Below are 14,686 nucleotides of genomic sequence, written 5' to 3'. Positions count from 1 at the left end.
CTTGCAGGAACTATCATTGGCTATTTGTGTTTCCTCTCTGCAGTTTGAAAACAGTGTGTGGAAACAATTTTAGTTCCCTAGGGTAACAGTAAAGAATCTGAAAACCATAAGGATTCTGTGGTTGTCAGTAAGTTAATGTCACAATAATATGTAAGGCTCAGCTTAAAGCATTGGTAGTTCTTTATTTAAGACTAGAGGGGGGATCTGTGCTGGGCTGAATATAAAATAAAAAGGTGTGAATATCTGTGTGATTCAGTTTCATGTGATGTGAACTGAGCATTTCTCCAGTTGGAGTGATTGATTCAAGCCATCCACCTGCCTGGAACTTCATTCAATATCAAGTGTCTTTTAAATTCTGCTTCCTGTCTCCTAAACAAATGCTCTTCCACACTTGTCAGAAGACTTACAGTGGTAAGATAATTAATAAAGCTTCTTAGGTGGTTTCTGAAGGCTGCCTTTGAAGTAGTTGCAATTTCAAATGTGGATTAAAAAATTTGTAACTCTTTTAATAATCTTGATCACTAATTTCCAGAATAATATTTTCCTTTACAGATGTGCAAGATCCTAAAGCCCTTTTTATGGCCTCACAAGTTAGCTTGGGCATTAGTGTTATCAGAGGTTTGTTTTTCTCTTTGATGTGCCTCAGCTGCCTCTCTCTAGATTCAATTTATTCTGTGCAGTTTGTACATAGAAATTTTACATTACCTGTTACTACATGAGGATCTTATTATTGGGAAATTCTTTGGTGGAAGTTTTTTGCAGAGGCTTATTCAGCTGAATTGTGAGCAGTGAACTGCATTTTGTCCTGTGTTTTTGACTCTCCTGCTACAGACAGTCTACACAGTCTTCTGTGAGCTGTAACCACTTGCAGCAAGCGTACATGAAAAACTTCAGGATTGGCATTTTCTGCTTTGAGCACCAGAACTTGCAGAATCTTAGCTCCTTACATTCAGCCTCTTGGGCAGGACAGTGGATGAGATAATTGGAAGAATACCTATAAAGGGATACAGGCATTTCAGGGATTTTCTTTAATATCAGTTTTAAGTTGATGGAAATGTAAAGATCAGCACTTTGTTCTTTTCTGCACATAGCATGCCCACAAAAAGCATCACTTGTGAAGAGTATATAGGAAGTGGAGGACCCTCTAATCAGCCTGGCAATAGATGGCTTTTATGAAATGAGTTTGCCATTTAAAGGTTTGTTTGGGTAAAATACATCCTCTTCACTTACTGGATAAGAAAAGATAATGAGTACTGGTCTCTATTTAATAATCAATGAAACGATGAGATGAAAGAGGAGAGGTACTGCAGGTTACAGAGCTGTACCACTGTGTTTCCCAAAGAATATTTGGGCATTGACAAAACATGAAACTTTCTTCCTGTTCCCTTGGGAATGCAGTAGTAGTTGTTGTTCTTTGGGGCGAGGGTGGTGGTGTTTGGTTTTGGGAGGGATTTTTTGTTTGTTTATTAAGACAGAACAGCAGCCCTTAATGGAAATGCTGCAATGTTTAGTCTAGTGTGCTGATGACATGAAGTTTGTTTTATTTTCCTCCAGGTGTTTATTACAAGACTGTAAGGAACTGGATGCACTGAGTTAGGTGCTTTGTTTCAGTCCTCCATTCCTGTGTATAAACCTCTGCTGGGAAAGTTGCTGGTTTGATAGTATCAAATGAGTTTCCTTACCCAGCTTTTTGGTGCAATTTAAATTAAGTAAAAAAAAGCACTTTGTTAGCAAACTGGAACAGTGGAAAAAACTGTCTTGCATCAGCAAGAAAATGGATGTGAAATTGAAAGCCAGACATTGCTGGTTAGTTTTGGTAGTTAGACTGGATAGTGTTACTTAATAACTAGTTACTAAATAAGGCAGTTGATACTGTTACAGCACTTTAGCAGAAGCAAACCCTGCAGTCTGAAAATTCTGAGTTATTCTTCAAGAGATATTGTCAAGTCAGACAATGTATGGAAACCTGCTCTAGGCTTACAGGTGTGTTCAGACAAGTGATGGATGTAAGCATTCTTGGGCTGCTGGGCTCCAGGTTCCTGCTGATGCAGAATTACAGATGAGGCCTAAGCATTTGGGATTTTGAAGGAATAAAGTGCTGGCAGAAAGATGTAAAACTCCTACAGAAAGATATAAAACTCCTACTGTTGTGCTCTGAGCTTCATGCAGCCTCCAGGGATCCACTCAACACAGACACTTCAGTCCTGTTCATTGCTTTGCTGCTATCCAAAGGTGATGAGGTAAAGCTGCTACAGTTAACAAATGAGCTGCTATGTTCACATTCTGTGTCAAAAACTGGAGTCCTTGGCTGTTTTTTTCCTAATGTCAGGATTATGTGAAATCCCTGGAATGACCACATGAATTACATGCATTATGGTGAATTTCATGATGCAATCCTCTTGTGTTGCAAATGTGCACATGGAGATCTGCACCCCAGGTTTGCTTGGACTAAACAGCATGGCCATGCAGGAAATTTTATTTCTACATTTGGGGTAAAATATGGGTGCTGCTGTGAAAACACTGATAAATGTGATTCAATAAGCACCTTCTCTTGCTAGGCTCCTTGTGTATCCCTAAAAAACCCCAAAAGTCAGTAATGAGTCAGATTGTTTTGGGTTGGGCTTTATGTTTATTTTTTAAGTCACTGTGGTTTTGTTTTTTCACTATTTTCTCACTTCTGGTTCTATTCATTTTGAATCATCAGATTACTGGGAGATGGGTGGTGTGGAGCAAGAGAATTTGTAACAGCAGCTTGTTCAGTTTGAGTATTTCATGGCTCCAAGCTGGACTGTGTGATTATCTCTTGGTTTCAGAGGGCTGCTTTGGATATTCCAACGTTCTGGATTTAATGCTTCCATGAATCTTGGAGTGCATGAAGACCATGAAGAGTGAAATGTGACACAGATGGTCTGAGGTCACTATCTAGTTGGTATTCCCCATGTAAAGTAAATAATGGAAAGAAAGAATGCTAATGTTTGTCTGTTGCACCTGTTGTAATAATAATAAAGTAAAAATGTTTTTATACAAATTATGAGACTACATGTAAAACCAGAATTTATGTGAACTTGTATATTGAAGAAGTTTAGATCTGCCACAGTAGATCTCTGTTGACTCCCTCATGGCTTCCTGAAGGTTCTTGAGGAGGTGAAATTTGCAAGCGTTCCCTAAGTCTTCCATGTGTTTACTTCCATTTAGGTATTATTTTAACCAGATAAATAGTTTTTGGAAAAAGAGGCATGGTTCAATTTTAATCCATAATTTTATTAAGATATTATCAAAGGTACTGAATTGATTTTTGCCCAAATACCCCACCCACAAAGAATTAAAAAAAGAAAAAAAAAAGCTTTAATGATGGGGCAGGTAAAGTTTATGAAGGCTAGGCTAGACTGGAAGGTGCAACATTAGCCTTTCAGGATAAGGAAGAGGAAGTTTCTCTGTTTTTCTGCACAGTATTGTGATATTTGTATTTGTTGATCTCTGAACAAAGTAAGTAAATATTCTCATTTTATATGGACTTCTATGCAAAGCACACTTGTATTGATTAAGGTCATAATTTGTACATAGCCATATTGGGACTGAGATACAGAAGCTCCTCAGTTTTACACTCATCCTTCAGAAAATGGCTGGGCTTAGTTGTGAAAGAAAAAAACCTCCTCTCTATGTATAATTCATTAACAAACTATGATTGCCTGAATGTTCTTGTAGTAAGTGCTAGGCGTTTTTAAATGACTTCACAGCCACCCAGAATATGCAGTGTTTTGCTTTCATGCATAATTTTTAGGGTGAGACAAACATTGTGTCTTACTGCCATTTGTCATGAGGTTCCTGAATTAGAAACGAGAGGCAGGGCTTGAGGAAACTGCGTGTTAGAAGGAAAGCTGTAGATAAGCTGTCTGTATTATGGTCTGTATCCTTAATATTAAAATATCCTCCTTGTTGCTTTTGTTCTGCTCCTGTTCTATGTCATCCAGTACCATCATCAGCTAGAAGTGGGCATTAAAGGTTTTTACTATCCATGTGGAATCATACATCATCTTTGCCACAGCCCTGTATGTCCTCATTGTGTGAGGGACCCATTAAGTTGGTGCTACTCTTGCTCCTGAGACACTTTTTACCTTCTTAACATCCTTGTTCTTCTCACAAGCTACAGATTTTCTGCACAATCTCTTCCAAATGCTTCTTTACCCCTCTTTAAACTCAACACCTCGTACTTTTCTACCTGCTTCTAAAGTTACAAACTTTTGGTTGAAGACTTGTTTTCCCCTGTAGCAAGGACAAAACTTTTTTCCCCTCTGGCTGAATTTTTTTTTTTTTTAAAAACACCCTAAAATTGATTAGGCATCAGTTCTTATGACATTACAGAAAAGCAAAACTGTATGTCATACAAAATGGCATAGTGAAAAGAAACATGAAGGGTACTCTAGAATTGAAACTACCATTTCCCTGGTACCTCTTTACATAAACTTCCTGGAGAAGGGTCTGTAGCTTACTGTGACTGGAGTCCTGCCTAGGATTCAGCCTTCCAGAGGCTTCCATGATGCAAAAGATAACTAAGACTTCATTTAGTCCCAGTGGTGAAACATAAAAACCTTAAAATGACTTGGTCTTTTATCTGAGCAATGCTTTGTTGATATCTTGAATGAAATGTAACAAGATGTGGATGTTGAATGTGCTTGGTTCTTACACATGCCTTCATAGTAACTTTCTGTGAAGCAGAATTAATTTTAGGGTCACCAATTTTATGGATCACTTTTCTCCTTTTACCTGGTTTTAGTGTGAAAAAGTGAGATCTTTTACTGCTGGCTTTGACAGAAGAACTCCAAAATGGGACTTTGTGTACAAAACAAAAAGACAGGTCCCAGTTTACAGCTCACTGAAGAATTGTTTCACTGTCTTTATCCCTTGGGTTCAGGCACTGTTCAGCCAGAGTGACCAACTACACAATAATTCTTGAGTGTTGTTCTACTCAAGCAGAACAAAAGTAGTGTACGGATAGTGACAGTGTTGTATAATATCACAAGAAATGATAAATTCCATCTGAAGGGCAGTGGTATTTATATATAAAAATGTCCCCTCATGGGAAGCAAACTGTAAGTCCAGTTGTGATCAGCTGCAGTATGGAGCATCTGTCAGGAAAGTGCCCTGGAAGTGAGCCCCACTGTAATAGTTGTATTGTTTAAGGGAAAATCTTTAACTGCGAATTCCTGGTAAATAAAAGATGCTCTGCGGAAGAAGCTGCTGAAAATTCAGCATATGGTTTTACAAACCACTGAAATGCACAAAGGCCTAAACTGCTGTAGTGTGTGGAGTTACTTGCACGTGTAAAGGACATGTGAAGGGCTTCTGTTTGGAAGGTTATCCAGTTTGGCTTTTTTTGCCCAACTGTGTCCAGCAGTATTTCCTCTCTACAAACGTTGCTTATCTCTGTCCCTTGATAACCACAGCTTCAGCACTCCTACTGCTAAAGACTAGTGAGCAGGGATTTCCAATGTTTGATCAAACATCTAGACAATTACCAGTTTCAGCAACTTAAGCCAAGCAGGTATCGGATTTGACAGTTTGTTTTCAATAAAACATGATGCAGAACATCAAGCAATAATATTATTCTTAGCACATATGATGCTTACCTTCAAAACACTGTAAATCATTAATTGGCTCACTTGCATCTGCAGAAAGAGTGGTTCACCTGAAAGAACATTGTGGAAGAGTCTGGAGATGGAAACTTGCTGGGAACTGTTCCGGTGTGGTCATGCCTCACTCCCAGGTTAGGGAACATGCCATAAAACGGTGTCACAGCGCTGTCGGGTGAAGCTGAGGGCTGTAGCTTAAGTGGTTGAAAAAACAAGGTAAACTGACCCGTGCGTGTATTTTACCCTTAATTTCTGCGTTAAGGTGGGTCCAGTAACAGGTGCTGCTGTTGTGGGAGGGCTTTCTGGGGCTTGATTTTCCTCTGTTCGCCAGTTCGGCCCCCGGTGCTTGAAGCACCAGCAGCTTGCGGACAGAGGAGCCGGGATGCAGCGCCCGGAGCGGCCCCGCTCGCCCCGTGCGGCGCTGCCGGGGGCGGGCCCGGCGCTGCCGGGCGGCGCCGAAGGGGTTAAGGCGCCCCGCCCCGGGCGCGCGCATTGGCGGGGCGGCGGCGGGGCCGGGCCAATGGCGGCGCGCGGCGGCGGGGCCGGGCCAATGGGGGCGGGCGGGGGCGGTGCGGCCGGCGCGCGGCTGAATGGGGAGCACAAAGCGCGGCCGGGACGCGGCGCCGCCGTCCCCGGGAGAGCCGCGCGCGGGGCCGCTGCCGCCACCGCCACAGCCCCGCTCCGGCACCGGCAGCGCGGGGGAGGCAGCGCCGAGCCCCCGCCCCTGCTCCTGCTCGGGTTTTTTTGAATTTTTTTCTTTCCCTTTACCCTTCCGATTTTTCAGATTTGCCGGTTTCTCTTCCCCGGTGCCCGTGGGAGAGGCGCTGCGGCCGCCCGAAGGCACCGCGGCGTAGCGGGAGCGGCGGTCGGGTGCATGAGCGGCGCGGCTGCCGCCGGCCGTGCCTTACCGCCGGGGCTCCGCCGCTGGGAGGCGAGGCGAGCCGGGAGCGCCGCCGCAGCCCGGTCCGCCCCGGGCAGCCCCCCCGCCGCGCCCCTCGGGCAGGGGATGCTCCCGCCGCCGCCGGCTGCCGCATCCCTGCGAGCCTGAGCCTCCGCCCGCTCCCCGCCGACCGGCCCGCCGCGAAGCGCCCGCCCTGCGCCCGGCCCCGAGCGGCGGGGGCCGGGCGGGAGCGGTGCGGGCGCGCTGCGATGCGGCTCCCCCGAGGCGCCCCGAGCCCCTGCGGCCGCCGCGGCGCGGCTGAGGGCGAGCGGCCGTGAGCCGGGGGCGTCCCGGTCCCCGCGGTGCCGAGCGCGCTCGGCGGTGTCGAAGTGCCGGGGCCGGCGATGGCACTGCCCTGAGCGTCCCGCCGGGGACATCCCGGCTCTGGGGACGCCCGGCCGTTCCGGAGACTTTGGGGGCGTTTGCGGGTTTTGCCTTTTTTCTTTCTCATTTTTTTTTTCTTTTTTCCCCCTCATTTTTTTTCTCCTTCCCCGCTGCCTTTTGGGGTTTTCTCCCGGCGGCTCGTCCCGTGCGCCTGCCCGGCGTTCATTCCCTCGCCCGCGGCCCCGCTCCTCAGGGCATGTCCCGGTCCAACAGCGTCAGCCCCCCGGGCTTCGGCGGTCCCGCGCCCTGGGCAGGCACCGAGCAGCACCGCTCAGCCTGGGGCGAGGCGGAGGCCCGGGCCAATGGCTACTCCTACCCGCCGCCTCCCAACAGGTCCTCGGGCAAGAAGGCCTCCCGCATGTCGAGCAGGTGGAGGAGCGAGGAAGACTACGAGCCGCGGAACCGCGGGGAGAGCGGCTGCAGGATGATGAGCTTTAGGTCCAAATCCGCCTGGCAGGAGCACGGTGACGACAGCCGACGTCACCGGTCCCGCCACCCGCCCGGCAGTGATTCCCCCGCTGCCCCCAACAATGCCAGCCCCCGGCAGCTGGGGGAGCAGGGGGAGGTACGGCCCCGCTCTGTGGAGTTGGGGCTGGACGAGAAACGCATCAAGGCCAAGATTGAGGAGCTGGAGGAAGAGGACGGGGACGAGGGGGACTCCGAGGCGGCCTTCTCCATGGGCAGTTGTTGTAGTAGCCTGCTGCAAATCTTCAGGTCCAAGAAGTTCCAGTCTGAGAAACTGGAACGTCTCTATCAGCGCTACTTCTTTCGGCTAAACCAGAGCAGCCTCACCATGCTTATGGCCGTGCTGGTGCTGGTCTGTGTGGTCATGCTGATCTTCCATGCCGCACACGGCCGCTATGAGGTATCCTATGTCGTGGTGCTCTCCCTGGCCATCGTGCTGATGGTGGTGCTGTGCATGGTGTGCAACCGCAACAACTTCCACCAGGACCACATGTGGTTGGCGTGCTACTCTGTCATCCTGGTGATCCTGGCAGTGCAAGTGGTAGGGGTTCTGCTGGTGTGGCCCAGGAGCGCCTCAGAGGGCATCTGGTGGACCGTCTTCTTCATCTACAGCATCTACACGCTGCTGCCGGTGCGGATGAGAGCCGCGGTCATCAGCGGGGTGGTGCTCTCCGCCATCCACCTGGCCGTCTCCCTCAAGATCAACGCGGAGGATAAGTTCCTCCTGAAGCAGGTAGGCAAGCCCTGAGTGATTTGGATGTGTGCTCAGCATTGAAGGGCGAGGGAAGTGAGGTAGTCTTGACTTCCACAGGCCTGGCTGATGCTGGAAGGTTGGCAGGACTTTCAGCTGAACTCCTAGGTTACCTGCTGCTGGGTGGGATGGTGTGCAGTGCTAGCCTGTAATCTTGCTTTTTTTCATTGCTGTGGTGTTCCATTTCTGCTCCACGTTAAGGCTCTAAACATACAAGAAGTGTGTCTTACTGGGTTCCCATGACGGCTGCTCCAGCACTGTCAGCTGGTGCCCTTCAGTTGAATTCAATGTAAACAGCCCTGTGCTAAGCACACCTGTGGAACAGTATCCAAGCATGCTGCTGTTTTACTGAGAAAGGTGTGCAAAGTCTGGCTGTTTTTGTAAGGTAGAGCTTATCCTTGTGTGTCACTCTGGGTTCAGTGTTAGCACAGAGCTTTGGCATCCTAGGAGAGTGTGCTCCATGGGAATGTGGGGTAGGCTTTTGGTTTAGCAGAAAAGTGTTTTTCTCTGAAATGTGCTGGAAATCTCTACGGTGAAAAAGCCCAGAGTTCCTGTACAGGCAGGATTAAAAAGTACCCAAAAAAAGTATAAATGCAGGTTGTTATTTAGCTGTGATATCATGTTTAACTGAAGCAGTTCAGTTCATGGGAACAATAAGACTATTATCAAATGCATTACAGTGCAATTTTTAATTACCATATCTGTATAAACAACAGCAGTACAAGGCGCCACTCTTCAAGTGAAGCAGGCAGCCTTGGGACTCGTGCTTTAAGCTTACCACATGTAAAACATTGAAGCTATGAGGCAGTTGTCATCCTTCTGATGTGCAGGACTCTGAGCAAGGATGAGCCTGTCACAGTCAGCCCTGATACTTGTGTGTTACCAAGGATTTGTTTATTAAAATCAGGTGTTTGGTCGTTTTACAGCCCTAACACATAATACAAAATAAAGCCTCGTGCTCAGCGCCTGCTTTGAGTCTTAGTTCTGAGTTGTTTTGAGTTCTACCTATTGCAGTGGCAAGAAAAGTTGTAGGACTTAAATAAAATCTCGTCAGAATGAGGCTGTCACTGTTTTGCTATACAAAATAGCCCATGAAATTACTCTCTTCTCCCCACCGCCTCGTTAAGCCTACTTGGAGAGTTTCTGGCTTTTTTCTTAGTTTGTTACCAATATTTTTATAAACTGTATGTGACATATTCTTCTTATGTTTGATATAAATGGCTTTTTGTGCATTTCCAGCAGAGCATACAGTGTGAGTGGGACAGTTGGTGTTTTTCTGCTTGACTTGAAAAAGTTTGCTAATGGCCTCAGCTCTTCTCCACTGGGGCTCTGGTCTCGCAAAGCCTCATGTGTGCTTTTTGCTTTATAAACGGAGACTGGTCCTGTTGAAATCAGCGTGTTTGGAGACTGCATCCTTACATGGCAAGGCAAATCCCATCATGATTGCTGCTAGAAGATTTAGCAGTCTGTTATGAGCAGGGTTCGGAGCATACTAACAAATTAATAGAATATCATTGCGTTGGAAAATGTTGGTAGCTGTATTTTAATAGGAAGGAGCCTGAACTTCCAAGGCCAAATGATTGACTCCCTCAGTAGAAAATTTGGAACAATTACAGCTCCCTCCCGTCCCAAATAGCAGGTTGTTTGTAAGAGGTTGGCTCATGTATGAATGTGCACTTGTCAAAGGTAGAAGCATGGGCAGTAGGTGATGGTACAGCACGCACAAATCTGTGCCTTGCACAGTTGCTTTTGCTTTCATAGTAATGCTGGGGTTTTCCTATGGTTTGGCAATAAATGTTCAGTTAAAGAGGAATGTCCTAGGAGCACTTTTACTTTATCTTCGAAGGCAGAGCATCTCTCCACTGTTTATTTTTCCTACTAACACAGTCTCTATCTTGCTATGGTCTGCATTGGCGTAGCACAGGCTGAATCAGTTGGGTTGTACAAGGCCAAGCATCAGATTCCTTACACATTTGTGTATGAACACGAGCTGCTATCTCTGGCTGTCTGATAGAAAATCTGTTCTGCTGAGCACATTGCCTTACAGCTACTAACAGGCCTTCTTCACTGGGGCTGTATCTTGTTGCCGTGGAAATCAGTTGTGTTCAGCTCTGCCCCCCTAATGCGCACAAGCCCCATTTTCCTCCTTCAAACTCCCAGAGGCAAAGGCAGGTGAAGACCAGATAAGTCAAGAAGAGTGAGTTAAAATATTTTCTGTGACTTCACACTGGCAGTCACATCAGCCTGGGTTTTGTGGAGCAGGAGTGAATGTGAGTGCCTTTGTGACCAGATGGTATACTTTACATCCAGCAGTCACAGAAGAAAGGCTGGTTAGGTTGTATACCACCTTTCCTCTCTTTTTCATGGCATTTTAAACTATAAAACTTAAGCAAGTTTTACTTTGTGGGAGCTTTTTTGCTTTAAGTCCTCTCTGAATTGTTTCCAAACCGGGAGAAATCATACACTCTTGTTATGATCCACCGATGTTTAAGGCAGGGTGACTCTTGTGTTGACTCCTGAGCACTTTTATAAGGCTCTAGAGCCTGTTACAAACTCCTCTTTCTCAAGAGAGTGGAATTCTTGGTAGAAGGTCCCTTTTGGGGGAAAGGCAGCTTCTTGTATTCCCTAGCTGAGGATGCATGAGTTTATTGTCTGAATTATCTTGTCCTATCATTGCTGGATTTTTCTGTCCCCAAACTCTCTGCTCCAATGCTATGCTAGTCAGACTTCATGGAAGGGTTAATGCAGTCTGCTGTTTCTGAATCCATAAAGTGCCAAGAACAAGAGTAGTTGTCACTGTTCAGTCTTAAGTGAGCTGCTTTTTAAAATAATTCTTCTGGATTCACTGCATTTGGAAAATAGGCTCTGACTTCTCTTTGCTACTTGGAGGAGTCTGTCTTTCAAACGAGAAAGCACCTCTGTCAAAAAGATGAGTATAGTTGGTTCCTCTGTGAGTCTGATCAGCTAGAGGCTGATCTTAGCTTCTTGAATTGAGGCTTGATTGGAATAAAGAAGTGCTAATTATTGCCTTATATTAAAAAGTTATCCAGTGTTGAGGGAGGGGAGAAAAAGAAATCCTGTGTTTGGGAACTTACTTGTTTCCAAAGGCAGCATGCTGCTGGAAGCGGAACACAGTGAATAGGTGATGCTCTACCAACTACAAATTCTGACTGCTTAAAAGGGGGTTTTTCATTTGTTCCTGTGATCAGTTAGCTCTAGAGGAACTGGTTTTGGATTTACTGGGGAGGGGATGACCGTATTAGTTTTCAGGTTTATGTTCTTGTGTTATTCTGAGACAGATTACAAATATGTTTCACTGTATGGAAGTGTGTTATCTTCTCCCTGCATGTAAGTGTATCTCTTTTCAGGCCACCTTTTCCATGTGTTGGCTCTGATGCACTTTCAGGCTCTGAAAACACGCTCAACTCTAGAATTCACGTAAGCATTACTTTACATGTGAATGAGGCTTTCTAATACTTAACTGAGAAAGAAGTGTACCGTTTATCAGAAATCTGCCTTGCATTCAGAGCAGAGATAACAGTGAGATTTATTCCCAGTCCCTTGGAGCGAGCTGCCCAGCTGACCCACGGGCCTGTATGGGCACATGGGCAGAGGCTCAGCCTGTGGGCTGCAGATGCTTAACTGAAGTCATGTGAGGAGACAGCTGCCCTCAGCGCAGAGAGTCTTGAGCAAGCACCAATATTTTTGTAAGACTATGGGCTAAGGGACAGGGAATTTCACAAGAGAGTTTATTGGACTCTGAATCAGACTTAAAAAGGGATGGGAATTATGTGTGGGAGTGAGTGGGGGACCAGGAGTAGGGGATAAGAATGCCATATACAAACATCAAACAAGCCCGTGGACTGAGGTTAGATTTACTCCTGTTTTCCCATCCAAACCTGTTTTATTGTAACTTTCTGATGTTCCATGTTCAAGGATACAGTTAAGTCTTTGTAGTTTATTAACTCAGTGCGAGTGGGTGACTGGTAAGGTACCACGAAAAATAAATACCTTTTTTTTTGTCTTGTGTCAGTAACCTCAGTGGAATAGAAACTGAAATGCACTGATCTCTTTTCTCCCCAAATACTACTGCAAACCTTCTGCAAAGGATCTCTGATAGCAAACTACCTCGGCACATGTCTTTTGTTTGTCTCTCTGATTCAGGGCTCCTTCTTGCTCGACCCTTCTCCATGTCTCCATCATAAAAATGTTACATTAGTACTCCTCATCCTTCACTTCTGAGAAGTGTGTATGTGTTGGCCTTTCTCTCTGTCAGTGCATGTTAATGGTAGATGATTGATCTGTATCTGCGTGGTGGCTCTCTTGAAAGTGTAACATTTCAGTTTAACTGTTTCTCAGAAGATGTTGGTGTTATGAGAACCAGTCTCTCTCCTCTTCATAAACAAACTCGCTTCAGCAGGGCTAAAAACAATTCCTTACTGTAACAGCGAATTGACTTGAATCTTGTGGAGATCTCCTAGCACCTCGTAGAGATGCTTTCCAGTTGGCAATTTGAATGGCATTCAGCAAGAAGTTAGTCACACAGTAGGAGAAGTAGTACTGTATGTTCCATCTCAGCCTCAGCATGCCTACTACACGTGAGCGATGACTGATTTAGAGACAGGTTCTCAGCAGTGTGTTAATCAAGTCCTTGCACTGTGCTTTCATTGTCTTCAAGCAGCATTGTCTTTATTCATCAAGAAGGAGAGATGAACCACCTGGAATGCAGATGGATCTGTGTGTCAGCTCTCCTGTGGTTATGTGCTGCCTGTTTTACTTTTGTCCAGTTGGAAATAGGTTTGAGTAATGTTTGTATAGGATGGGATTTTTAAGGTGCTCAGCCACATGGGGCCAGCTACTGGGTGCCTCAAACAGCACTTAATGCCCTGTTCTGCATAAATATTGGTATAATTGATATCAGTGGGGCTCTTGTGCAATGAGAAGAGTCTAGCACTGCTCACTACTAAAGAATCTGCCTGAGCAGCTGTTGCACCGAAGTTACTGAAAATTGATTTGTGGTCTTCTGTTCAGGGCAAAAAGTGGCAACCTGAAATATTCAGTAACTGTTGCATTGCTAATTGCCTCCCTAGGGTAATTCTGTAATAGAAGTAATTAAGTAAATCCCTGAGGTATTGTGTATCAATTTAGTCCTTTGTAAGAATATTGTCTTTATCTCTTGGGCATGTGTTGCTTGAGGTTTACAAAGGCGTATCTGTTTTTCTTATCTCCTAAATTATCCTATAATCCTGCCACCTCCTAATCTACCCCCTTGGTTTATCCTCCTTCCCCCCTCCATGAATTAGTTTAATATTTCACCGTAATGTTCACCAGTATCAAAACCTATTAGTGTGATAGAGTGCTGTGTGTCTAATTTCTCTGTGTTCCTGGATTCTTAATAGGTTTGTTGTCTTGATGAACTGACCCATTTGAATAATTTCTCCTAGCCTTGTGGTCATAATCACACTTTTATAACTGGCTTGGATCTTGGTGAATTCAAGACAAAACCTAATGGGGGTGACTGAGGTGCATAGCAAAAAGACTTGTCCTTCTAGGCACTTTTATGACATGCTTGAAAAGGCAGGGTGTGCTAGTTCTGGTTATTTCTGGAGAGGTGAAGACACTTTAGAGCAGCATCAGGATTCATGAAGGTACTGGAGGCAGAAGGACAAATTTCTTTGCCCTAATCTTACAAAGCAGCCATTGACTTGTCCTTCAGTGTCCTGGGCACAATGGCTTAGTTTGACCCCTCTTCTCTGTCAGAGACCCATCCAAGGCAGGACATCTTATTTATGAGGTCTTTTGTGATTAACCTCATTCAGATGATTTATAAATCTGAGCAGCAGTGGATATAAAATGCTGATTATCCTGGTGCTAAAGGCTCACTGGAGCTGGTTGTGCCCTCCTGGAGCCTGAGTAGCCCAGTGCTTCCTCAATGCCCTTTTGCTCTGAGTCCACTGTGGTGTGGGCAGCACTGCCAAGGTCTGGGCTGGAAGAGGACTGGGACTCAGCCCAGCTGGAATGTGAACTTTGGGCACCAGGCTGTTCTCCAAATGCATTCAATTTGTGTCTGATTAGCTAATCATTCAGTCATGTACCATGGCTCCCTCTCTGTCTTTTAAGAAAAGTGGAACAATTGCTAACTTTTTAGCCATTGCAGTCGTTGGAGTAGTTACAGTCTTTCGGTAACAGCTGGTTTGGTCATCATATTGTGGTAGTACTGGATATTTACTCTCATTTTCTAATTGAACTAAAAGAATTTTCCTTCTGTCCTGGTAGAAGATGCAATGAAAAATTCCCAGCAACACCTGAAGAACTGAGAGGTAAAAACCAAAATTATTTTGACAGCATATTCTGTCTGTGTGGTCAAGTGATCCACCCTGTAGCTGGTAATGGCTTCCAAGAACCCATGCTTTGAAAAGCTCTTGTCTTTCTCTTTTCTTCTTTTCCTTATCATCTCTTTTTTTCCTCTTGTCTCATTTTACTTATTATAATTTTTTCTGTTCTTTTTTTTCTTTT

General features: G+C 45.3%; 1 protein-coding gene across 1 annotated transcript in view; it reads left to right on the top strand.

Annotated features, from left to right (window-relative positions):
• The first annotated feature begins 6,202 nt into the window (after positions 1-6,202).
• The window catches only part of ADCY5 (adenylate cyclase 5), a 204,153-nt gene continuing 195,669 nt past the window's right edge, over positions 6,203-14,686 (top strand). Inside the window, exon 1 of the mRNA XM_071435286.1 lies at positions 6,203-8,152. Within this exon, the coding sequence (XP_071291387.1) occupies positions 7,151-8,152 (1,002 nt within the window). The 5' untranslated portion in view covers positions 6,203-7,150. The remainder of the gene's footprint in view (positions 8,153-14,686) is intronic.

The sequence above is a fragment of the Agelaius tricolor genome, unplaced genomic scaffold, assembly GCF_023055355.1.
Source record: "Agelaius tricolor isolate 1412-34295 unplaced genomic scaffold, bAgeTri1.0.p SCAF_10, whole genome shotgun sequence".
Taxonomy (NCBI): Eukaryota; Metazoa; Chordata; class Aves; order Passeriformes; family Icteridae; genus Agelaius; species Agelaius tricolor.
This window is presented reverse-complemented; position numbering and strand designations above follow the sequence as displayed.